Source organism: Gorilla gorilla, chromosome 12 (assembly GCF_029281585.2).
Source record: "Gorilla gorilla gorilla isolate KB3781 chromosome 12, NHGRI_mGorGor1-v2.1_pri, whole genome shotgun sequence".
In the NCBI taxonomy this organism is placed as follows: Eukaryota; Metazoa; Chordata; class Mammalia; order Primates; family Hominidae; genus Gorilla; species Gorilla gorilla.
Window position 1 is genome coordinate 136114047 of NC_073236.2, and position 26165 is coordinate 136140211.

Here is a 26165-nt window from a genome sequence, read left to right on the forward strand (position 1 = left end):
GAAATTGAGACAGAAATCAAGAAGTTCTTTGAAACCAATGAGAACAAAGAGAAAATGTACCAGAATCTCTGGGACACAGCTACAGCAGTGTTAAGAGGGAAATTTATAGCACTAAATGCTCACATCAGAAAGCCTGAAATAACTCATCGATACCCTAACATCACAGTTAAAAGAGCTAGAGAGGCAAGAACAAACTAATCCAAAAGGTGGCAGAAGACAAGAAATAACTAAGACCAGAGAAGAATTGAAGGAGATATAGACACAAAAACTCTCCAAAAAATCAATGAATCCAGGAGCCGGTTTTTTGAAAAACTTAACAAAATGATAGAATATTATCTACATTAATAAAGAAGACAAGAGAAGAGAATCAAATAGACAGAATAAAAAATGATAAAGGGGATATCACCACTGACCCCACCGAAATACAAACTAGCATCAGAGAATACTATAAACACCTCTATGCAAATAAACTAGAAAACATGGAAGAAATTGATAAATTCCTAGACACATACATGCTCTGAAGACTAACCAAGGAAGAAGTTGAATCCCTGAACAGACCAATAACAAGTTCTGAAATTGAGGCAGTAATTAATAGCCTACCAACCAAAAAAAACCAAAAAAAAAGCCCAGGACCATATGGATTTACAGCTGAATTCAACCAGAAATACAAAGAGGAGCTGGTACCATTCTTTCTGAAACGATTCCAAACAATTGAAAATGAGGGAGTCCATCACTCATTTTATGAAGCCAGCATCATTCTGATACCAAAACCAGGAAGAGACACAACAAAAAAAGAAAACTTCAGGCCAATACCCGTGATTAACATCGATGCGAAAATCCTCAATAAAATACTGCGAAGCCAAATCCAGCAGCACATTAAAAAGCTTATCCACCACAATGAAGACAGCTTCATCCCTGGGATGCAAGGCTGGTTCAACATACACAAATGGATAAACATAATCCATCGCATAAACAGAACCAAATATAAAAACCATATGATTATCTCAATAGATGCATAAAAGGCCTTTGATAAAATTCAACATCTCTTCATGTTAAAAACTCTCAATAAACAAGGTATTGATGGAGCATATCTCAAAATAATAAGAGCTATTTATGACAAACCCACAGCCAATATCATATTGAATGGGCAAAAGCTGGAAGCATTTCCTTTGAAAACCAGTACAAGCCAAGGGTGCCCTCTCTCACCACTTCTATTCAACATAGTATTGGAAGTTCTGGCCAGGGCAATCAGGCAAGAGAAAGAAATAAAGTGTGTTCAAATAGGAAAAGAGGAAGTCAAATTGTGTCTGTTTGCAGATGACATGACTGTATATTTAGAAAACCCCATCCTCTCAGCCCAAAAACTCCATAAACTGATAAGCAACTTCAGCAAAGTCTCAGGATACAAAATAAATGTGCAAAAACCACAAGGATTCTTTACACCAACAATACACAAGCAGACAGCCAAACCATAAATGAACTCCCATTCACAATCGCTACAAAGAGAATAAAATGCCTAGGAATACAATTTACAAGGGATGTGAAGGACCTCTTCAAGGAGAACTACAAACCACTGCTCAAGGAAATAAGAGAGGATGCAAGCAAATGGAAAAACATTCCATTCTCATGGACAGGAAGAATCAATATCATGAAAATGGCCATACTGCCCAAAGTAATTTATAGATTCAATGCCCTTCTCATCAAACTAACATTGACATTCTTCACAGAATTAGAAAAAAACTATTTTAAGTTTCATATGAAATTGAAGAAAACTCTGCATAGCCAAGATAATCCTAGGCAAAAAGAACAAAGCTGGAGGCATCACACTACCTGACTTCAAGCTATACTACAAGGCTACAGTAACCAAAACAGTGTGGTACGGGTACCAAAACAGACATATAGACCAATGGAGCAGAACAGAGACCTCAGAAATAGCACCACATGTCTACAACCATCTGATCTTCAACAAACCCAACAAAAACAAGCAATGGGGAAAGGATCTCCTGTTCAGCAAATGGTGGTAGGAAAACTGGCTAGCCATATGCAGAAAACTGAAACTGGACCCCTTCCTTACACCTTACACAAAAATTAACTCAAGATGGATTAAAGACTTAAATGTAAAACCCAAACCATAAAAACCCTAGAAGAAAACCTAGGTATTACCATTCAGGACACAGGCATGGGCAAAGACTTCATGACTAAAACACCAAAAGCAATTAAAACAAAAGCCAAAATTGACAAATGAGGTCTAATTAGAAGAGTTTCTGCACAGCAAAAGAAATACTCATCAGAGTGCACAGGCAACCTACAGAATGGGAGAAAATTTTTGCAATCTTCCCATCTGACAAAGGTCTAATATCCAGAATTTACAAGGACTTAAACAAATTTACAAGAAAAAAACAACCCCATCAAAAAGTGGTAAAAGATATGAACAGACACTTCTCAAAAGACATTTATGTGGCTAACAAATATATGAAAAAAGTTCAACATCGCTGATCATCAGAGAAATGCAAATCAAAACCACAATGAGATACTCTCTCACACCAGTCCGAATGGCAATTATTAAAAAGTCAGGAAACAAGGGATGCTGGCGAGGCTGTGGAGAAATTGGAACGCTTCTACACTGTTGGTGGGAATGTAAATTAGCTCAACCATTGTGGAAGACGGTATGGCGATTCCTCAAGGATCTAGAACCAGAAATATAATTTGACCCAGCAATCCCATTATTGGGTATACACCCAAAGGAATATAAGTCATTCTACTATAAAGAAACACGCACACGTATATTTATTGCAGCACTATTTACAATAGCAAAGACTTGGAACAAACCCAAATGCCCATCAATGATAAGCTGGATAAAGAAAATGTGGTACATATCCACCAAGGAATACTATGCAGCCATAAAAAGGAATGAGATCATGTCCTTTGCAGGGACATAGATGAAGCTGGAAGCCATCATCCTCAGCAAACTAACACAGGAACAGAAAACAAAACACCACATGTTCTCACTCGTAAGTGGGAGTTCAACAATGAGAACACATGGACAACAGAGAGGGGAACAACACACATCAGGGCCTGTTGGGGGTGGGGGGTAAGGGGAGGGAGCTTAGAGGACAAGTCAATAGGTGCAGCAGACCACCATGGCACATGTACACCTGTGTAACAAACCTGCATGTTCTGCACGTGTATCCCGTTTTTTCCTGGAAGAAATTTATTTTAAAAAGCGACCAGAACTCATCAATGAGCTTATCTCATCAAGATTTCAGGATTCAGGTCAATATAAAAAATCAATAGTTTTTCTATATGTTTGCAATAAACAATAGGAAATGTAAATTTTAAGTGCCATGTACAATAGCTACAAAACCAAAATATTTATGCATAAATCTGATTTAAAAAAGGTCAGGATACTAAATGCTACAAAACACTCATTTCAAAAATACACATGAATAAATAGAGAGATAGAACATGTTCATGGTATTTTATACCCAATACCATTAGCATGTAGATTCTCCCTGAATTGATCTATAGATCAATGTAATCCCAATCAATACTAGCAGGATTGCTACAGAAATTGACAAGTTACATCTAACGCTGACTTATTTGTAAAAGCAAAAGATCTGAAATAGCTCAAAACAATGTTGAAAAGGAAGAATAAAATTGGAGGTTCACATAACCTGATTTCAAAACTGCAGTAATCAAGAAAGCTTCATATTGGTGAAAGGAAAAACACATAGATCAATGGGATAAACATAGAGTCCAGAAACAAACCAACACAAATACGGTTAGCTGGTTATAAAAAATGCAAGTAACTTTAAAGCAGAAAGTGTAGTTCTTTTCAACAGAAGGTACAAGAACGATCAGAAATTCACATGCGAAATTAAAAAAAAATCCTCGTTCCTACACTGCACTACCTATAAAAATTAACTCAAAATGGGTGCTGGACATAAACGTAAAACATAAAACCAAACTTCCAAAATAAAACAGCAGAAAATCTTTGAGACTTTGGGTTAGGCATAGAAATTTTAGAAAGGACACAAAAGGCACAGTCCATGAGAGAAAAGATTGATAAATTGGACTTCGAAATTAAAACCTTCTGCTCTTCAAATACAATGTTAAGAGAATGAGAAGACAAGCCACATACTGGCAAAAAACATTTGCAAAACATCTGACAAATAATTTTCCTTTGGGAGGCCGAGGCAGGCAGATCACCAGGTCAGGAGATCGAGACCATCCTGGCCAACATGGTGAAACCCCGTCTCTACCAAAAATACAAAAATTAGCTGGGTGTAGTGGTGTGCCCTTGTAATCCCAGCTACTCAGAAGGCTGAGGCAGGAGAATTGCTTGAACCTGGGAGGCAGAGGTTGCAGTGAGCCAAGATCACGCCACTGCACTCCAGCCTGGCAACAGAGCGAGACCCAATCTCAAAAAAAAAAGAATTTTCAAACAGAACTCTCAAAACGCGACAAAATGGAAACAATCCATTAAACAAACAGGTCCCCAAAGATGATATGTGAATGGCAAATAAGCATATGAAAAGATGTGCAATGTCATTAGTTATTAAGGAAATGCAAAGTAAAATCACAAATGAAATACAACTCCAAGACAAATTAGTAAATAAAAATGTTTTTAATTGATAAAGAAAGCTGCTGGTGAGGCTGCAGATCACCTGAAACTTCCATTCACTTCCATCCACTGTACAGTTGCAAAACTATATATACAGCTGCTGAGCAAAAGTTTGCCAGCTTCTTACACAGTGAAAAATGCATTCACTGCATGACTCAGCGATCCCACTCTTAGGTATTACACAACCTTTACATCAATGGATAGCAGCTCTTTTTAAAATATTCAAAAGTTGGACCCAAATGTCCTTCAACGGGGAATGAATAAACTAGTTCTGGTACAACCGTAAAATGGAGCACTACTAGGCAATTGACAGGAATGAGCTGTTGTGCACACAGATGGGTGAACCTCCCATGAACCACAGTGAGTGACAGAGGCGCGTATGCTCCATAATTCCAGCCTATGACATTCTGAAAAGGGTAAAACCAGGGGACAGAAAACAGACCAATGGCTGCCAGGGCATGGGGGTGGCATGGGAATAGAGAGGTGACCACAGAGGGGCCCAAGAGAATTTGGGGGATGGTGGCTGTTCCATACCTTGACTATGCTGGTAGTTATATGACTGTGTGTTCCCAAAACTCCTGGAACTGGACACCGAGAAGGATGCATGCTACTGTGTATAAATTATAGCTCAATTTTTAAAAAGAAGATAAAATGACCCAAGAAGGAAAGGGTGGCATGAAGTGGTGGTCTGGGTGATTCTCCTGCGTATGAGAATCATAAAACTGAATAAAATCATTACAAGTATTGAAAGCACCCATGAAGGCCCTTGAAAACTCCCAACAGAAGAGAACAACACAGCAACACAGGAAGAGTCGACTGTTTACAGACTTTACAGAGCTATGCACCTCCAGCCCCCTGCCTGGGCACACTTCGCCCACCCCTGCTGCAGCTGCCAAAAACCACAGCCTTTCTGCTCAAGGCGGCAGATGACTGTGTAAGCAGCTGAGCATCTAGAAAGGTAAGGGGGAAAATTTGGAAGTGAGAAAGTGCAGAAAGGCTGAGATGCCCAATCTGATAGGGAAGATCCCGGCTCTCCTTAACCACAATTACATATTGGTATACATTTGCCAAAACCCCTCAAGTTCAAGCAGATGTAAATTATATCCTCATGCTGTTAAAAAAAAAAATAGCTTTCTGAAGAAAAAAAGTCCCAAGATAATACACTCTGGAGCTGGACAACCAAGGTGCTGGCTGGGGCAAGCAGAGCCTATGCAAGACCACCCCAACTCCAGTCATCTTCAGAACGCAGTCCAGGAATTCACCAAGGACTCTGTAGCAACACCTCACCCAACTGAAAACCACGATGCCTGGAAGCATCACCTACCCAGAAAGCAGTCACGAGCAACAAAGAAACTCAAAGATGGGCCAGGCGCAGTGGCTCAGGTCTATAATCCCAGCACTTTGCGGGGCCAAGGTGGGCGGATCACAAGGTCAGGAGTTGGAGACTAGCCTGACCAATATGGTGAAACCCCGTCTCTACTAAAAATACAAAAAAAAAATTAGCCAGGCATGGTGGTGCGTGCTGTAATCCCAGCTACTCAGGATGCTGAGGCAGGAGAATCGCTTGAACCCAGGAGGCGGAGGTTGCAGTGAGCTGAGATCACGCCATTGCACTCCAGCCTGGATGACAGTGAGAGACTCCGTCTCAAAAAAAAAAAAGACACTCAAAGATACATCACAAGCCCACGTGTTGAAGCTCATGCACTTTGTCGATGAGGATTTCAAGAGATGGGTCTCTACTCACACATTGCAGGCTCTCATACAACGCGGGCACTCACAGAACACAGGCGAGCTTCGCTCTGTTTCCCTCTCTGCTGCAGAACAGAAGTCACGTGTCAAAAACGGGTGAGGGAAGCTGATAGAAGCACACCAGTAGCAACCGTGGGGATTCCAGGGAGAGGAGAGGCCAAAACACTGCAGAAAGCACAGCAGGCTGGAGCCATTTAGAACAAGACAAAACCCCAGATGCCAGCCGTCCTTGAAAGCATCAAACAATGCAGCAAAGGGAGTCACAAAGTGCAAAATCATGACCGATTCATCAGGGAACAGGACTTTACAAATGAACTGAAGGCCAGGCATGGTGGCTCACACTTGTAAACCCAGCACTTTGGGAGGCCAAGGCAGGAGGATCACTTGAGCCCAGGAGTTCAAGACCAGCCTGGGCAATGCAGCAAGACCTAATCCCTACAAAACAAAACAACAAAAAATTCGCCAGGCATGGTGTCACATGCTGGTAGTACCAGCTACTGGGGAGTCTGAGGGTGCAGTACAACCCGCACTCTAGCCTGGTTGACAGAGCAAGACCCTGTCTCAAAAAATAAAAATGAAGTAATTGTAGATTAATCACAGGGACATCAGATATGTGAAAATTTCACTTTTGCAAAACATCGTTGCTTAAAAATGAGACAAATGAAGCATTGCTGCATTTGCATTTCATCACACTGTTCTCACTAAAACCATTCAATTTGGCATGCAGCATCATCCGAAGCATGTGGTAAACAATTCGTAAGTCCTAATCACCACCTCTAAAATTAAACACTAAAAACGTATTTGCGAAAACCTAATTACTTCTTTTAAAATGTCATAAAATACGCTGTGAAACATTTCACAGGAGCACTAGACTGGAAATACAGGCACAAGGTGACACATTACTTGTTGCTGTTTTTTCAAGGGTCACTGCAGCTGATGCAAGGCAGCACGAATAAAGCCCCTCTTTAGACTTTGCTCCATTTACCACTGAAGAAATAGATTCTCCAGAAACATCCACCTCAGTCACACACACGACTCAGTATGGCGACGAGAGGATGAAGTTGCTGGGTGTTTCCTCCTATCCGCTGTCAATCCTATCCGTCGTCAATCACTCTGAGCCTTTCTCCACCACCAGGGGTCGGACTCATCAACCTGGCAGGTTTCCCCGAGTGCCAGCCGGGAGCTGCTGCCGGATTCGAACAGCACCTCTCTCCATGGTTCGCCCTAAATTACTTGGACCTTTCATGCAGTTTCTGAATTGACTGTCTGCAACGTCCACTTTCTCTTGACCACACTGCCTTCTAGAGACTGGACAGAGGGAGTAAAAAGTGTCAGTTGTCATTGGCCCTGAACATGATTCTTGTAGCTGAGGGAAGGCAACATTTCAATTAGGTGAGGATATTTGGCAATTTTCTTGATTTTCAGTTATCCAGGTTATCAATAAAGGAAAAACAGAAGGTAATGCTACATACATCAGTGTTCACATTCATCTCCTACTTTAGTTTATATTTCTAAGGTATAAGTAAAAATCTAGTCTTGACAAAATAGACCTAGAAAGGAAATGGCACCAATAATTCAATAGAAGGTGCACTTTTCCTCAATCCGCATTACCATGGTTTAGGAGGCCAGAATGGGAGTAAGAGCTGGTCACAGTAAAGTGTTCACTGTAAAGACTTCCTTTGTTATGAGTGCAGCACAGGTGGAAGTACTCTGAAATTATGTGAAGACCATGTCTGTTATAACAACTAATCACTCTTCCTTATGCATCATGCATGCATTCAACAGAGAAATCATTTCCTTTTCTATAGGATAAAGGAAATGAGATCTTTTTAAATCAAAATGCTTACTTTTAATTATCAAAATCATTTATCAGTAAGATGAGACTTCAGTAAATATTGATGATAATGTAATAGTTAGAAAAATCAAGTGTAAGCATGACAATAAAATGTTTCTAAAAAACATTTGAGAAGGAGGACTACTAGGTCCTTCCTTTATGAATTGACTGTCATCTTTAACGTGGAGCTCTTCAGAATCAGAAACTAGGAAATTAAAAGCAGGAAATGAAATAATGGGCAAGGCATGAGGCAGAATAGAAAATAGTTCTTCAATACATTAGGCACAAAGGAAGAACAAAGGAAAATAGAGCTCTTTTCTAAAAATAGAGGAAAATTTCCATTGCAGAGGCTGAAAACTAAAGAGATCCAGATCCTGGTTTTAAATTTCCTGCAAATGTCAAATATCAGCCAATCACCAATTACCTTTTGAGCACCTACTGTATGACCAGGGCTCTGCAGCTCAGCGTCACTGGCTACCAGGGAAATACAAGGTGTGGTCTCTGCATTCAGAGAACTTGCAGCCATACTGAGGGAATAACGAATAAATTTTAAACACATACCTCCAATTATGTTAATACAGACTAAGTTTTTCAGGATTTCAGAAGCTACCAAAGTTTGGAGTGGTCGGGATAGTTTCACAGAACACATCAGACTTAGGTGGGGACAATAAAGGTTTCAAACAGAGCAGTGACATAATTAAAGGGGGAAACACGGAAGAGTTACCTGCATGCAAGGGTACATGAAGTCAGAAGAGTGCGAAGCCAGGGGCTGACCTGCACCAGCCAGTGCTGAGGCCATGAGAAGGGAGAGGGAGGACGTGGTGCACTGGAAGGAACCTGCAGAATGGCTGGCTGGAAACAGGTGTGCAGTGAAGGGAGGCACTGAATACCAGGCTCAGGCCTCGAGGGCCTGAGCAGCTGAGAGAACAAAGGCGTGATTGATGGAGAAGAGGACTAAGGTGTCTGCTGGCTTAGGACACTGGACTTGAGATGAAGCAGCATCTTGAAATGGAAATGCAGAGGCACATAAAGACCTAAGGTCAGACTGCATGCTGCAGAAGCAAAAATCAAAGTTAGCAGAGGTTTCACTGAAAAGGGACTGAAATAGCATTTGGAAACAGAAGTGGGACAAACAAGACAACTGAGATTATTTTCAGAGTCTTCAGGGTAAACCCACCCACAAAGTGAAGCAGTGAGGAGGAGAACCCACGAAGATAGGACGCAAGGTCTGTGCTTGGGACTGGAGCCAAGATGGAGAAGCCAGCACTGAGATGTGAACAAGGGCGTGTCACACTGAGGAATGCAGGAGTTTGAGTCCAACAGATGGACAAGCAGTATACAAAAACAAACAAACAAACAAACTCAGAGGTTACAAGGATAGAGTAGATAATGAAATCATCACTGAATTCAACCATTAAAGGTGAAAGATTACGAGAAAGAAAGGCAACACGAGAATATTGGGGGTAGAGCCACATCTCAAGGGCTGATGAGAAAATAGGGAGAAAGTAAAATTATTATATATCAATTATTGGCATGGAAAAGCAACTGAAAGACATCTTCACATGGAACTAGCCACAAAGCAAATGACAATAACTATTTTAGGTCAATACATGAATATAGGTGGGGAAACAAGATGGTAGGTACATATGCTGGAAAGGCCAGGAACAGCTTTTCAAAGTGGATGATGCCTCTGCTGACTGGTGAGTAGAACCAAAGTCCTGAGAGAGTAGGGAAGACTCATGACACTAACAAGGCAGGATAGACAGAGGCCCAGGGACCCTTGAGAGTTGAGGAATGAAGACTTTTGAGAGGAAAATGGAGATGGGTCATTTAGGAAAGAAGGATCTAACAGTTCGTCTTCTCCCAAAATTTATGTGTTGAAATCCTAACCCCTCAAGTGATGATATTAGGAGCCTGGGCCTTTGGAAGGTGATCAGCCCCTTCTAGAAGAGACCCCAGAGAACTGATTTGCCCCTTCCACCACATGAGGACACAGGAAGAAGCCATCATCTATTAACCAGGAAACAAGCCCTCCTCAGACCAAGCCTGCCAGCACCCTGACCTTACACTTCCCAGCCTCCCAAACCGGAGGGAATATATTTCTGTTGTTTTTAAGCCTCCAACTCTATGGCATTCTGCTATAGCAGCCTATACTCAGTGTCCCCAAGTGTTTTGCTATAGACAAAACAAAGGGGAACTTGTTTACCTCTGGGGCTGAAAGAAGCCATCTAACTTAAAGGTTAACCACACCTGGAATGCTGAGCAAGAGGCCATCTCAACATCTTTCCAAGGCTGAAACAGTCAAACCTACACTGTTTGCACTTAAAGTCAAACCTACACTGTTTGCAGTATCTGACTTTCACCCCAGAGTTCAGAAAAATTGCCAGAAGGCATTGAAGGACAGCTTTTATTTACCTACAGCAACCCCGGGATTGGCTAAAGATAGAAGAAAGGGATGGCATGGCAGCAGTTTATTTGGAGAATTGCCTTGAACAGCATCAAGGGCTTGGGGACTAAGCATAACTTTCCATGAACGACAAACCACACTCACTTCATCTCCACACAGGAAAAACAAATGACATCTTTCCTAGGGGAGTTCTTCTGAGTTGATCTCACATAGCATTTCCATCAAGAACTTAGGAACATGACATTGATGGGACACTGAGGAAGGAAAAGCTCAGCTGAAGCCCAAGAGTTCCTGCCTCCCCTTCCAGGAAGGGTCAACAAGGACAGCTGAACCTCAAAGTGGGCTACCCTCAGTAGTGTCTCGTCAGCCCAGGGCTGGGAGCCCAGGAGTCCTGAGGGAGGCAGGGGGTATCTGGAGAACCGTGATCAGAAAAGGAGACGCACTGAGCAGAGCTGGGTCAGCACGCATGCTGCAGGGAAAGGCAGGCAGCTCAGCCTCGGAGGAGTCTGTGAGCTCCCCGTACAGAAGCCAAGAAGCAGTTAACAGGGAGCCCACAAGCTCCGGCTCTGTGCTGGGCTCCGGGCCAGGGGCCACCCAGGCCAAGACTCTGATGCTAAGTGGACACAGCTTTCCACAGGGATTTGATCCCTTGTGTCCTAAACATATAAATACAACTGTCATTTTTCTACTGATGTGTTACCGTTTTAGAGATTTTTTCTTCTTAATTTCTGATTCATAAACATTAAGAAATGTGTTCTACTTCTAATATTTTCTCTTGTAATTTCTCAAACAATGACAACAGCTAATGATGACTGAGTTCTTCCTTTGTGCCCAGCACTCACCATGGATTCATCTTATGCACCCCTCCCAGCAGCCCTTCAGGGTGCTGTCACCCTTGCAGAAGAATGAGAAAGCCACGGCCTGGCACAGGTTACGTACATAGGTCACAGAGCCAGGAAGCGGCACAGACCTGCTCTCGCCCTGCTCTGCAATACCTCTGTCCACAACCTGGTACTCAAGGATATTAGCAAGAGCTTGAGGAACTCCTCCTTCAGTGAGTCCTGCTGGGATGCGATACTGTTGTTGAAAGTGAACTGTTTTTGTTCTGTGAACGTAAATGCTATCACCACCATCCTCATCTCATGCACAACTTCCCAAAAGGTGGTTGTGGATTCCTGGGGGTCTATAGAACCTCCCAGGGATCAGTGAAGTTGAAACTATGCTCATTGTAGTACTAAGAGTCATTTGCCTCTCCTTCCAGGGGTCAGTGAGGTCAAAACTATGCTCATCATAGTACTAAGAGTCATTGGCCTCCCTCCCTGTGTGGCATTTGCATTGATGCTACAAAAACAATGGCAGGTAAAGCTATGGGTGCCTGAGGACTAATCAAAGCCACTGCTCCCAGCCATACTCACTGCCACCAAATCACTCACTTCAACACACTTGCAGTGTTTGAGAAAATGCCAATGTCACTTAAAATGTCCTTCATGAAGGAATGAAAACTATGAATGTTATTAAACACTGATCTTGAGCACATGACTGTTGTAATATCCTGTGTAAGGAAATGAGAAGAACTCATGAAGCACTTCTGGTGCGCATTGAAGCCACACGATTATCTCAAGAAAAAGCACTTATATGATTGTGCACATTGCAAGCTGAACTAGACACTTGTTTCATGGAACTACTTTACTTGAAAGAATAAGTAACCTACAAACTATAGTTGCTAATTCTTGGGGGGCTGGCAGGCATTCTCCCAAAATGAGGCTATTATGTCTATAAAAACAACTGATAGTGTTTGGGTTGAACAATAAAATTGGAGCATTCAAAAAACTTCAAATTTGCAGAGGGAGGAGCCAAGATGACCGAATAGGAACAGCTCTGGTCTACAGCTCCCAGAGTGAGCGATGCAGAAGACAGGTGATTTCTGCATTTCCATCTGAGGTACCGGGTTCATCTCACTAGGGAGTGCCAGACAGTGGGCGCAGGTCAGTGGGTGCACGCACCGTGTGCGAGCTGAAGCAGGGCGAGGCATTGCCTCACTCGGGAAGCGCAAGGGGTCAGGGAGTTCCCTTTCCGAGTCAAAAAAAGTGGTGACAGACGGCACCTGGAAAATCGAGTCACTCCCACCCGAATACTGCACTTTTCCAATGGGCTTAAAAAACGGTGCACCAGGAGATTATATCCCACACCTGGCTCGGAGGGTCCTAAGCCCACGGAGTCTCGCTGATTGCTAGCACAGCAGTCTAAGATCAAACTGCAAGGCAGCAGCGAGGCTGGGGGAGGGGCGCCCGCCATTGCCCAGGCTTGCTTAGGTAAACAAAGCAGCCAGGAAGCTCAAACTGGGTGGAGCCCACCACAGCTCAAGAAGGCCTGCCTGCCTCTGTAGGCTCCACCTCTGGGGGCAGGGCACAGACAAACAAAAAGACAGCAGTAACCTCTGCAGACTTAAATGTCCCTGTCTGACAGCTTTGAAGAGAGCAGTGCTTCTCCCAGCATGCAGCTGGAGATCTGAAGACAGGCAGACTGCCTCCTCAAGTGGGTCCCTGACCCCTGAACCCCGAGCAGCCTAACTGGGAGGCACCCCCCAGCAGGGGCAGACTGACACCTCACACGGCCAGGTACTCCAACAGACCTGCAGCTGAGGGTCCTGTCTGTTAGAAGGAAAACTAACAAACAGAAAGGACATCCACACCAAAAACCCATCTGTACATCACCATCATCAAAGACCAAAAGTAGATAAAACCACAAAGATGGGGAAAAAACAGAGCAGAAAAACTGGAAACTCTAAAAAGCAGAGCGCCTCTCCTCCTCCAAAGGAACGCAGTTCCTCACCAGCAACAGAACAAAGCTGAATGGAGAATGACTTTGACGAGCTGAGAGAAGAAGGCTTCAGATGATCAAATTACTCCAAGCTACAGGAGGAAATTCAAACTAAAGGCAAAGAAGTTGAAAACTTTGAAAAAAATTTAGAAGAATGTATAACTAGAATAACCAATACAGAGAAGTGCTTAAAGGAGCTGATGGAGCTGAAAAACAAGGCTCGAGAACTATGTGAAGAATGCAGAAGCCTCAGAAGCTGATGCGATCAACTGGAAGAAAGGGTATCAGCAATGGAAGATGAAATGAATGAAATGAAGCGAGAAGGGAAGTCTAGAGAAAAAAGAATAAAAAGAAATGAGCAAAGCCTCCAAGAAATATGCAACTATGTGAAAATACCAAATCTACGTCTGATTGGTGTACCTGAAAGTGACGGGGAGAATGGAACCAAGTTGGAAAACACTCTGCAGGATATTATCCAGGAGAACTTCCCCAATCTAGCAAGGCAGGCCAACATTCAGATTCAGGAAATACAGAGAACGCCACAAAGATACTCCTCAAGAAGAGCAACTCCAAGACACATAATTGTCAGATTCACCAAAGTTGAAATGAAGGAAAAAATGTTAAGGGCAGCCAGAGAGAAAGGTCGGGTTACCCTCAAAGGGAAGCCCATCAGACTAACAGCAGATCTCTCAGCAGAAACTCTACAAGCCTGAAGAGAGTGGGGGCCAATATTCAACATTCTTAAAGAAAAGAATTTTCAACCCAGAATTTCATATCCAGCCAAACTAAGCTTCATAAGTGAAGGAGAAATAAAATACTTTACAGACAAGCAAATGCTGAGAGATTTTGTCACCACCAGGCCTGCCCTAAAAGAGCTCCTGAAGGAAGCACTAAACATGGAAAGGAACAACCGGTACCAGCCGCTGCAAAATCATGCCAAAATGTAAAGACCATCGAGACTACGAAGAAACTGCATCAACTAACAAGCAAAATCACCAGCTAACATCATAATGACAGGATCAAATTCACACATAACAATATTAACTTTAAATGTAAATGGACTAAATGCTCCAATTAAAAGACACAGACTGGCAAATTGGATAGTCAAGACCCATCAGCGTGCTGTATTCAGGAAACCCATCTCACGTGCAGAGACACACATAGGCTCAAAAAAAAAGGATGGAGGAAGATCTACCAAGCAAATGGAAAATGAAAAAAGGCAGGGGTTGCAATCCTAGTCTCTGATAAAACAGACTTTAAACCAACAAAGATCGAAAGAGACAAAGAAGGCCATTACTTAATGGTAAAGGGATCAATTCAACAAGAAGAGCTAACTATCCTAAATATATATGCACCCAATACAGGAGCACCCAGATTCATAAAGCAAGTCCTGAGTGACCTACAAAGAGACTTAGACTCCCATACATTAATAGTGGGAGACTTTAACACCCCACTGTCAACATTAGACAGATCAACGAGACAGAAAGTCAACAAGGATACCCAGGAATTGAACTCAGCTCTGGACTGAGCAGACCTAATAGACATCTACAGAACTCTCCACCCCAAATCAACAGAATATACATTTTTTTCAGCACCACACCACACCTATTTTAAAATTAACCACATACTTGGAAGTAAAGCTCTCCTCAGCAAATGTAAAAGAACAGAAATTATAACAAACTATCTCTCAGACCACAGTGCAATCAAACTAGAACTCAGGATTAAGAATCTCACTCAAAACCGCTCAACTACATGGAAACTGAACAACCTGCTCCTGAATGACTACTGGGTACATAATGAAATGAAGGCAGAAATAAAGATGTTCTTTGAAACCAACGAGAACAAAGACACAACATACCAGAATCTCTGGGACGCATTCAAAGCAGTGTGTAGAGGGAAATTTATAGCACTAAATGCCCACAAGAGAAAGCAGGAAAGATCCAAAATTGACACCCTAACATCACAATTAAAACAACTAGAAAAGCAAGAGCAAACACATTCAAAAGCTAGCAGAAGGCAAGAAATAACTAAAATCAGAGCAGAACTGAAGGAAATAGAGACACAAAAAACCCTTCAAAAAATTAATGAATCCAGTAGCTGGTTTTTTGAAAGGATCAACAAAATTGATAGACCACTAGCAAGACTAATAAAGAAAAAAAGAGAGAAGAATCAAATAGACGCAATAAAAAATGATAAAGGGGATATCACCACCGATCCTACAGAAATACAAACTACCATCAGAGAATACTACAAACACCTCTATGCAAATAAACTAGAAAATCTAGAAGAAATGGATAAATTCCTTGACACATACACTCTCCCAAGACTAAACCAGGAAGAAGTTGAATCTCTGAATAGACCAATAACAGAAGCTGAAATTGTGGCAATAATCAATAGCTTACCAACCAAAAAGAGTCCAGGACCAGATGGATTCACAGCCGAATTCTACCAGAGGTACAAGGAGGAACTGGTACCATTCCTTCTGAAACTATTCCAATCAATAGAAAAAGAGGGAATCCTCCCTAACTCATTTTATGAGGCCAGCATCATCCTGATACCAAAGCCGGGCAGAGACACAACCAAAAAAGAGAATTTTAGACCAATATCTTTGATGAACATTGATGCAAAAATCCTCAATAAAATACTGGCAAGCCGAATCCAGCAGCACATCAAAAAGCTTATCCACCATGATCAAGTGGGCTTCATCCCTGGGATGCAAGGCTGGTTCAATATATGCAAATCAATAAATGTAATCCAGCATATAAACAGAACCAAAGACAAAAACCACATGATTATCTCAATAGATGCAGAAAAGGCCTTTGACAAAATTCAACAACCCTTCATGCTAAAAACTCTCAATAAATTAGGTATTGATGGGAAGTATCTCAAAATAATAAGAGCTATCTATGACAAACCCACAGCCAATATCATACTGAATGGGCAAAAACTGGAAGCATTCGCTTTGAAAACTGGCACAAGACAGGGCTGCCCTCTCTCACCACTCCTATTCAACATAGTGTTGGAAGTTCTGGCCAGGGCAATTAGGCAGGAGAAGGAAATAAAGGGTATTCAATTAGGAAAAGAGGAAGTCAAACTGTCCCTGTTTGCAGATGACATGATTGTATATCTAGAAAACCCCATTGTCTCAGCCCAAAATCTCCTTAAGCTGATAAGCAACTTCAGCAAAGTCTCAGGATACAAAATCAACATACAAAAATCACAAGCACTCTTATACACCAATAACAGACAAACAGAGAGCCAAATCATGAATGAACTCCCATTCACAATTGCTTCAAAGAGAATAAAATACCTAGGAATCCAACTTACAAGGGATGTGAAGGACCTCTTCAAGGAGAACCACAAACCACTGCTCAAGGAAATAAAAGAGGATACAAACAAATCAAGAACATTCCATGCTCATGGGTAGGAAGAATCAATATCGTGAAAATGGCCATACTGCCCAAGGTAATTTACAGATTCAATGCCATCCCCATCAAGCTACCAATGACTTTCTTCACAGAATTGGAAAAAACTACTTTAAAGTTCATATGGAACCAAAAAAGAGCCCGCGTCGCCAAGTCAATCCTAAGCCAAAAGAACAAAGCTGGAGGCATCACACTACCTGACTTCAAACTATACTACAAGGCTACAGTAACCAAAACAGCATGGTACTGGTACCAAAACAGAGATATAGATCAATGAAACAGTACAGAGCCCTCAGAAATAACGCCGCATATCTACAACTATCTGATCTTTGACAAACCTGAGAAAAACAAGCAATGGGGAAAGGATTCCCTATTTAATAAATGGTGCTGGGAAAACTGGCTAGCCGTATGTAGAAAGCTGAAACTGGATCCCTTCCTTACACCTTATACGAAAATCAATTCAAGATGGATTAAAGACTTAAATGTTAGACCTAAAACCTAAAAACCCTAGAAGAAAACCTAGGCATTACCATTCAGGACATAGGAATGGGCAAGGACTTCATGTCTAAAACACCAAAAGCAATGGCAACAAAAGACAAAATTGACAAATGGGATCTCATTAAACTAAAGAGCTTCTGTACAGCAAAAGAAACTATCATCAGAGTGAACAGGCAACCTACAAAATGGGAGAAAATTTTTGCAACCTCCTCATCTGACAAAGGGCTAATATCCAGAATCTACAATGAACTCAAACAAATTTACAAGAAAAAAACAAACAACCCCATCAAAAAGTGGGTGAAGGACATGAACAGACACTTCTCAAAAGAAGACATTTATGCAGCCAAAAAACACATGAAAAAATGCTCACCATCACTGGCCATCAGAGAAATGCAAATCAAAACCATAATGAGATACCATCTCACACCAGTTAGAATGGCAATCATTAAAAAGTCAGGAAACAACAGGTGCTGGAGAGGATGTGGAGAAATAGGAACACTTACACTGTTGGTGGGACTGTAAACTAGTTCAACCATTGTGGAAGTCAGTGTGGCGATTCCTCAGGGATCTACAACTAGAAATACCATTTGACCCAGCCATCCCATCACTGGGTATATACCCAAAGGACTATAAATCATGCTGCTATAAAGACACATGCACACGTATGTTTATTGTGGCATTATTCACAACAGCAAAGACTTGGAACCAACCCAAATGTCCAAAGTGATAGACTGGATTAAGAAAATGTGGCACATATACACCATGGAATACTATGCAGCCATAAAAAAGGATGAGTTCATGTCCTTTGTAGGGACATGGATGAAATTGGAAATCATCATTCTCAGTAAACTATCACAAGAACAAAAAACCAAACAGCGCATATTCTCACTCATAGGTGGGAATTGAACAATGAGAACACATGGACACAGGAAGGGGAACATCACACTCCGGGGACTGTTGTGGGGTGGGGGGAGCGGGGAGGGATAGCATTGGGAGATATACCTAATGCTAGATGACGAGTTAATGGGTGCAGTGCACCAGCCTGGCACATGTATACATATGTAACTAACCTGCACATTGTGCACATGTACCCTAAAACTTAAAGTATAATAATAATAAATAAATTTAAAAATAATAATAATAATAAACTTCAAAAATTTGCAAAACATGCACATGTGTTTGACAGTGTCACAATACTAAAAGTCTTTTCTAAAGATGTTGATGAAAATATTAATGCATGTGATTTTTTAAGTATTGTATAAATGTGTCATACATTTGCATAACTCATTGAACATTTGCATAACTCAATGAACCAATATTTTCCAAATGACCAATGCATCATGTTGTAAAATGCTGCATGGGTGAAAATACATTCAAAGTGCAGAATATAACAATAGATTTTAATGTGACAGGGAAAAAAAGTTCATTGATTTGGGCTCTGATTCCACATTGTAACTAACCTTTAAGAAACTATCACTTGTCAAGTTTTGGTGTAGTTCCAAAGAATATCCACGATTATCAACAAAGTCTATTCAAATATTCCTCTCTTTTTCAAGTACATATTTATGTGAGACTTTTATACATCACAGGCAAAAATAGAAAGATTGCATTAAAAACATGCTTCAAGCCCCCTTGCCCATGACCTGGCCTCTGCCCCCACACCCACCACCTTTCTGCACAGCCTCTCGTCTCTGAGGAGCGCAGCAGCCTAGACGCAGTGACCTGGTCTACACCTTGCTGCATCTGTGTCTGAACCTGGCATAGAATGTGGCGTGCCTGATAGACACTGGATGCCTGCTATTTGGAATTCATTTAAAACATTTCTATTGTAACAGAGAAATGACTGAACATTTTTAAATTACAGTATTGATATTAGCAAAGAGACACTTCCATTTCCCCTCCATTCATACAAAAGCACTGGAGAGGAATAATTTCCAGTGGTGTTTCTGGCCCAGAATTGTAAGATCCCACAGACTCAGTCCATTCTGCTGATGGACGGCGGGACAGGGAGCCAGCCCGTCTGGCACAGGCGCATTTGTCAGCTGCAGGTGCACAGAGCATGTGACACACATTTGGACAGCAGTGACAAAGTCATGTGGCAAGAACGCTGCACAGGCTTCAGATGCAGAAGGCGGCACTGAAGGATGCTTAGGAGCATTTTCGTCCATCCCAAGTATACAGACGGCTTGTTAAGTTCATATGCAATCTGTGCCTACAATATTTACCAATTTGTGAAATGTATTCTTAAGTGTAAATCAAGGTGTAAATTTGCGTTTGGGTATACTACAACTTTTTTTAAGGCCTGTCTTTTTCTATTCATTCTATTTACAAACAGAAAATGCGAGTTTGTATTTATGGACCTCTTTTTTGCAACGCCGTGGATGCCCCTCTTTCAAAGATCAATAAAGACAAATCCTGAAGATGAACAAACAAGAAACAAATGCCTTGCCTTGAACGGAAATTATACGGTCTTATGGATGGAATCTCCACGTACTCTGAACGGCGAATCTCAGTTCTGAGTTAAAACTCTCAGCTGCTTCTCACATTGGCTTTGTCTTGGGGAAAAGCTGCCAGGTTCCCTGAAGATATGAAGAAAAAAGGCCCCTGAACAATCTCATTTGTCAATTCAAAGTGCCTGTGGACTTTCAAGTTCCTTTCCTCTTCACGTTTGATTTTCTTTCCTTAAATTACTCATCGGAGAAGACACATTTTTCTCCAAAATATGGCTGTCAATTTAGGGTAACCAAGTGATAAATTCCCCTAAAAGTACCCTGGCAGAGTGTGGTGTAGGCAGCCAATAAGGATTTCTCATTAAGCCTTCCCAGAAATGAAAATTTGAAATGTTACTTTTTGTGTCCAAAATTTATATTTACAACCAGGTCTATGTTACCACAACCTAAACTCCAGCTTGTTTGGTACCTTGCAGAAACATCATAAATTGACTATATATATAATTATAATTTGAAATAAGTCATATATTTTAAAAGTTACAGACAGCATCTCTATAACTCATGGGGAAAACCAAGTAAATACAAATAAAATACTTTCCTTTTGTGACTACAATGGCTTGTGCATTATATGGTCATATTTTAATAAACACCTGCCAACCTGAGGCCAACAGAAGTAAGACAAGGGGCCACTCGTGGAGAACAGAAATGGAATCTGAAGCCCCAGACACCAGGGGCTGGATGCACAGCTCAGAGAAGACCATCCGGCTGAACTAGCAGGGACTGTTTCTGTTTTCTCCAGGGCCTATTCCTGCTGCTTAGGTGTTACAAGGCAGGCATCAAGTTCTACGAACTACTTTAATGTCCTCTAACCCCACGGGAGATACCTACACTGACTCTTTTAATTAAGAGTTTGCTCACAGCAAAATCCCATCACTGCTCTTTGTCTATGTCATAGCAGATGTCCCAAAGTAAGAATTTTGTCTATCTGCTTAAAACCAATTTTCTGTAACAGATAATATTGTGGATAACTGGTGAATTAAAAAAAAATGAACTAATAAACGAATGGCCAAAGGCTACTGAGGAATTGGGTGCTCCCTGAACACCCAGCTTCATCTCATCTCCTTTCCTTTTCACTGTCAAGGTCAAAAATAAGTTTTAATATACCAGAGGGACACAGAATGCCCTGTGGCGGTGTGCCATGAGAGTACTGCCTGGATCCTGCACTCTGCCCACAGGGTGGCTTAGAGGAGAAGACATTCTGCCAGCGGGAGGGGAGGAAGAGTACTGGCCCAGCCTTGGCATGGCACCCAGGCCACTGCAAACAACACAGTGCTGGAGAGGTGTGAGGGTCATCAGACCCCCAGGGGAGCTGGGAAGCAAATCTGAGTCCACTGGGGAGAGGGAAAGAGGATGAGAATTTGAGTCCTCAGCCTAGCAACCAGGAGGAAAGTAGGGAAGCTTCCAAGATGGAAGGCAAGGCAGTGAAAACTGACCTGCATCCGCTGATCTTTGTTCACTTGCTACTTCTCCAGGCTAGACTGGAACCATTTCATTTCCTTCTTCAGGACGCTAGTTGTGATTTCTAAAATTGTCGTGAATATAACAAAACTGCTTCCATGGAGCCCACGACACGAAAAGGCAATTGGTCCATCCGTGACTGTCTCTTATAAAACGCCAATGCAATACCTTGTGTTTGATTAATGAAGAGTGGAGCCCACCACACGGAAAGGCGATTGGTTCATCCGTGACTGCCTCTTATAAAATGCCAATGCAATACCTTGTGTTTTATTCATGAAGAGCGCTGCCCAGAGCATCTTTTCTGTTTTTAAGTGGAAATCTTTCTCCTATTATTTGAGTCCAAATGAATCTCCTATGTATAGAGGGATACAAGCTTTCTACTTCTAGAACCACAAAATTTTCTTTTTTTTTTTTGAGACAGAGTCTCACTCTGTGTCCCAGGCTGGAGTGCAGTGGCGCGATCTCGGCTCCCGCAAGCTCTGCCTCGCGGGTTCACGCCATTCTCCTGCCTCAGCCTCCCGAGTAGCTGGGACTACAGGTGCCCACCACCACACCTGGCTCATTTTTTTTATATTTTTAGTAGAGACGGGGTTTCGCCGTGTTAGCCAGGATGGTCTCGATCCCCTGACCTCGTGATCTGTCCTCCTTGGCCTCCCAAAGTGCTAGGATTACAGGCATGAGCCACCGTGCCCGGCCTAGAACCACATAATTTTCTAAAAGTTTCATTGCTTAATATTTCACCACGACGCCACTTAGTATTACTAATGACCTTACACTTCACTTTTGAGACTCCAATGTTGATCGCTATTGACCTTGTCTCTTAGAGAAGCAATAAAAGACTTAGCTGTGGTGATGGAGTAGTATCAACATAATAAAGAGAAAAAACAGTAAAGATACTGGGCAGGCGATTAATTTTAAAAATCAGTTAATGAATCAATGCCATTGTCATTTTGTTGCAAAAATCCTGAGTCAGAGATAATGCTGGATCCTGGTTTTACTGGCATTTCTGGCAATGTTAATTAAATGAAAACCCTCCACTGATTGACTGAGAAAGCACACAAGGAGAGGAAATGATTGTTCTGGATCTGTGGATGCATTTCACTTCAGTAAGATGCTGAAATGGTGTTTTCATCAGTAGCTGCAGGCGATGGAAAATGGCTGACGTTCTGAGCTTAGCATGTCTTAAGCATGTCAAATCACTTAAATATTATTTATGTCAATTGATATAAACCACCACTTTGATCATTTAAAGAGGCTGCACTGTTTTATCACTTGTCTAATAGCTAGTAGCACATCAACTACTCACTTTTTTCACCTGCTCTCATCTGGGGCATTCTGGGTAAACACTGGCAGAAGGCGCACAGTTTCTCAGCTTCTGTAGAGCACCTGAAGCACGAGAGCCTCCTTGGGAAGACCTATCTCCTTCAAGACCCTTCGTCAGTCTGGTGGATTTCAATCCTCAATGAATTTCTAAGCACACTATGATTTGAGGTACAGTCATAAAGAAAAGAAGACTAAAAAGCAAAATAGACATGACTCTCTTTTTGTTGTAAGAAAATAAGCACGCAACAGCACACAACGTTAATCAATCATAGATAACTCCTGTTCTATAACCACTGTTCTGAAGTTACCCACTATGTTCTATTTTCTTATGTTCTTGTCATTATGACTCCACCCAAAGTCAAAAATTTCCTAGTTTTCAAAAACATGAAACACCAAAGCCTAAAAGCCACAAGAGGATCAAATCTCTCTTTCTTTAACCCTAGAATGCCCAGGCTTAGTTAGTTAAGAAATTCTGAGCAATCAGTACCCCCGGACAGGGAAGGAGGAGACATATAAGCAGATGTGCTCCACACATAAAGTGAGCATTTAGTAGGAAAAAATTAACCATCCAATGGAGAGTTGTTGAAAACTTGAATGCAAACACAAAATAACTTGGGGGATAATTGGAAAAAGGCAAAGTATTTGAAAATGACATGATTATAATAGCATGCTTCCTGAAGGATGAGAGCATTAACAGATGACCAGAATGGGTAATTGTTTCTTGAGACAGGTGACTCACAGAACAATTAGAGGCATGGCATTAGAAAAAGAGTGAAAGATCAAGTCATAAATATAAATAAATACAGTATAAAGTTGAGCAATGATGAGAATTGGTACTATTTACTGTAAGGCATTTCTTCAAGAGAAGCACAGGAGCCAGTCCTCAGTTCAAAGGAAGTCTGGAAATAGGGCAGGAAAAAGGCCTCTGGATTCCACGTGGAGTTTTGTGTGGTGCTTGGCAGTTTTTCACTCTTGTTTCTCCAATGGGCTAAAATATAAATGTTTCAAAGGCAGACAAAACCCACTATTTTTCTATCACATTGAAAACATTTGGCCAGGCAGAGTGGCTCACGTCTGTAATCCCAGCACTTTGGGAGGCTGAGGTGGGTGGATCACTTGAGGTCAGGAGTTCAAGATCAGCCTGGCCAACATGGTGAAACCCTTCTCTACTAAAAAAAATACAAAAAAAAAAAAAAAATTAGCTGGGTATGGTGGCACGCGTGCCATGCCTGTAATCCCAGCTACTCAGTTAGCTGAAGCATAAGATCTTTTGAACGTGGGAGGCGGAGCTTGCAGGTGACAGAGGGAGACCCTGTCTCAGAAAAAGAAAGAGAGAGAGAGGGAGGGAGGGTTGGGGGGAGAGAGGGAGGGTTGGGGGGAGGGAGGGAAGGCAGGAAGGGAGGAAGGGAGGAAGGGAGGGAAGGAAGGGAGGAAGGGAGGAAGGGAGGGAAGGAAGGGAGGAAGGGAGGGAAGGAAGAGAGGGAAAGAAGGAAGAAAGGGAAACGGAAGAAAGGAAGAAAAACATTTAACAAAGGATGTTAACAGGCTGTGAATGTTTCCTCCAGCATGCATTTAAAAGGACTTTGCTTTGATAGGATCACGCATAACATTGTCCTGAAACTTACAAAGTGTACCCAGATAGACCATGTCACAAATCGATGACTACAAATACTAAAAATCTTATGTTAGGTACTTTTTTTTTAACTAATAGCACATTTATTGTTGATCAAAATTATACTTGATTTCTGAAGCCTTTGGGGGAAAAAATGTCACAATTATCTTCTTATACACGTTGCACCTGGAACTTGTCACTACGGCATCCTGTCGTGCTGCTTGGCCGTCGGAAGTGACCGATATGTTCATATTATAATCTATGGTGCAAAAACACAAAATGAAAACAGCAAACTACACACCGGTGTATTCTGAATGCTCTTTGTGGGTGTTATATTTCAGAAAGTTACTATCTGTCCAATACAGGATGGAAGTAGGATAGTTCAACATTTAGATTCATGATTTAAGATTGTAGTTTACATTTTAAAATCTGTTAGTGGATAATTATTCAATCTGTTTACTTTTCTTCTCTTAAATCTATTTGTCACTATCGTCAAAAAAATAGCCAGTGAGAAATCAAATTGAATATTTGTTCAGAAGAAAAAATAAAACTTCCTTTTTAAATTCTGATTTGAGATCAAATATTCAGAGCAGATGACATCCAGGAAGCAACACTTGCAACACAGATCTGGAAAAATTCCTTGTAAGTACATGATGCCTGTTGTTTTGTTGTTGCTGTTTTTAAAGTGAATGGCAGCTCTGCTCAAAAACGTTTAAATCTATTTCAAATAAATAAAACCAATATTCTGAAGTATACTGAGAAAAAAACCTAAAATGTTGAAAATATCCTCAATACTGATTCATAGTATTTCTTAAGATAGAATTTTCTATTATTTGACAAGTTTCAACCTTCTTAATACTCTACACAAAAAGTAAATTTAAAATGGAAAACAGTCCTGAAGAACATGCACAAAAGTGAGAACAGACTCTGAGCAGAGGAATTCAGAGTTTTCACTTTCGCATTTTTTTCTTATCTGCATTTTCTAATAAGTCTACAACCAACATAAATTGTTTATAGTTTAACAAAGTATTCTTAATTTTAAAACTAGTGTGAGGTATCAAAGGAGAAAATTTCATTTAAAAATATAGTTAATGTCAACTGTAAGTAAGGCATTGTGCATGCCCGATGCTGAGAAAAGGGCAAATGTGAGTAAAATCTCATTCCTTCTTTCAAAGACTTTAGACCTCCATTGGAGTCATGATTATATTAGAGAATAACAGTAACAACAGTAGACAGCATTTATCCCCAGACCACTGAGTAAGGAAAAGTTACTTTTAAATACTTCTAATCTTTGCACTCATTTCACAAGTTGGAAATTATCTCATTTTCACAGATAAGGAAACCGAGGCTCAGAGAAATGAAACTATTTGCGCACAGTTTGCATGCGGCCCAATTTGCATTCTTTTCATTCCATTATGTTTGGTAAAATATTCCCTTTAAAAGACTAACCTGTGTGCCAAACAAGTGACAAATGCTCCAAAGAATTACTTGACATTCAAACCAGATATTATTTTCCTTCAGGGACATCACTATGAACACACATTAGTTTTCCCAGTCACGTGCACTTAGGTTGGCTGCAGAGAGTTCCAGAGGATGGAATGCCACATAACAAATGGATTACACTGATTTCAACAAGGGAGTTAGGAGTGGGGAAAAACCAAGTGTCTAGTTTCAAGCTGAGGAACAAAAACTTTCATTATCTAACTCAAGAACAAATAATATAAACACCATTTTAAACATAGATATGTTATACTTTTCAGGAACTTTCCAATCCATTGCCTCGTTGATTCTTGAAAAGTAAACCTATAAACATGTAAAATGCTTGTTGATTGATTCAATCGAGTTACTTAACAAAGGACACCTAGCAAGTTAGTGGAAAAGCTAAAACAGGAATTTAGCGCTCCT

General features: G+C 41.2%; 1 protein-coding gene across 3 annotated transcripts in view; it reads right to left on the reverse strand.

Annotated features, from left to right (window-relative positions):
• DCDC2C (doublecortin domain containing 2C) overlaps positions 1-26165 on the reverse strand; it is a 146924-nt gene that overhangs the window by 34851 nt on the left and 85908 nt on the right. For 2 of the 3 annotated variants that reach the window (XM_055378719.2, XM_055378721.2), the window contains one exon: positions 22638-24519. The exons of the other annotated variant lie outside the window; for it this stretch is intronic. In XM_055378719.2, coding sequence (XP_055234694.1) covers positions 24508-24519 — 12 coding nt within the window. In that variant the 3' untranslated portion in view covers positions 22638-24507. Of the gene's footprint in view, positions 1-22637; positions 24520-26165 lie in introns of those variants that run through there. 3 annotated transcript variants of the gene reach the window in all.